This window comes from Chrysochloris asiatica, unplaced genomic scaffold (assembly GCF_000296735.1).
Source record: "Chrysochloris asiatica unplaced genomic scaffold, ChrAsi1.0 scaffold00007, whole genome shotgun sequence".
Lineage (NCBI taxonomy): Eukaryota > Metazoa > Chordata > Mammalia > Afrosoricida > Chrysochloridae > Chrysochloris > Chrysochloris asiatica.
In genome coordinates, this window is record NW_006408525.1 from 25155703 (window position 1) to 25156682 (window position 980).

The following is a 980-nucleotide window of genomic DNA, read 5'->3' on the forward strand; positions in this document are numbered from 1 at the left end:
GAGGCTCTGGGAGTGCTATATGGGAGTTACTTCCTGTGAACAGACGCCTGCTGAAGCTGTTGTTCCTTCTCAGCCTTAGTAGAAGGTCAAGACTATGCCAAGGAGAAGAGGAGGCAGCCCCATCAATGCCTGACCTGGGGAAGAGTGTTTATCTCTGAATATGAAGGCCTGTTTCTCACACAGTGTAAAGGATAATGTGCACCCCCCACCCCCCCACGGTTTGGTTCCCCACAGGCTCCTCTGTCAGTATTTCCTCCACCCAAGCATATAGCCAGACCCCTCCTCACCTATCAAGGCATCCAGGAGGTCCTGAATGGCTTTTGCACTTTTCTCTATCAAGATCCCAGTATCGTATAACAGGTTGGATATGAGAGGACGACCTTCTGGTTTCTTCATCTTCAGTTCACCGGATGCCAGAACACTAGACACCTGGGACCAGGAGATGGAGCAAATAAATACCAGTTCCACTGTAGCAGTTTGTCCTCAACATGCCAACTGCCTCCTCACTGGTTTCTCTCACTCTGCCCCAATTCCTCTTAGGGCCCTTACTCTTTCCTCTAGATCCTGTATATAACCGTCTCTCAGGAACACTGTGAGGCAGCTCCGTATGTTTCTTCGCTCCTGCTCAGTCAGATCCTGGAGGTCACGCCTCAGGTCCAGCACCCTCTTCTTTAGGTTTCTGAAATCCTCCAAATCCAAGGACTTCCCTGTGAAGGCAACAATTAAGGACCCGACCCACCTTACCCAAGAAGGCTCCATTCTCAAGGGCTCTCTAGACCCTGTTCTTTGTAGGCCTTTCTTCTGGAGATCACCTTCCAATGTCTCCCCTTCCTCTAGTCTTATAACCATCCTTCCCCCAAGGCACCCACCACCATTGCTTCCTGCTGACCCCAATTCCGTCTCTACCAGGCTATTCTCAATACCAGGCTATTCTCAACCCCAAACTCTTTTCCACCTCTAGAAAATCCAGACTTGTTACT

At 50.0% G+C, this 980-nt stretch overlaps 1 protein-coding gene across 1 annotated transcript in view; it reads right to left on the bottom strand.

The window, feature by feature from the left end:
• Positions 1-243: 243 nt before the first annotated feature.
• GSDMB (gasdermin B) overlaps positions 244-980 on the bottom strand; it is a 27449-nt gene continuing 26712 nt past the window's right edge. The window contains exons 4-5 of the mRNA XM_006833667.1: positions 550-707; positions 244-429 (exon numbers count right to left, since the gene is read on the bottom strand). Coding sequence (XP_006833730.1) covers positions 244-429; positions 550-707 — 344 coding nt within the window. The remainder of the gene's footprint in view (positions 430-549; positions 708-980) is intronic.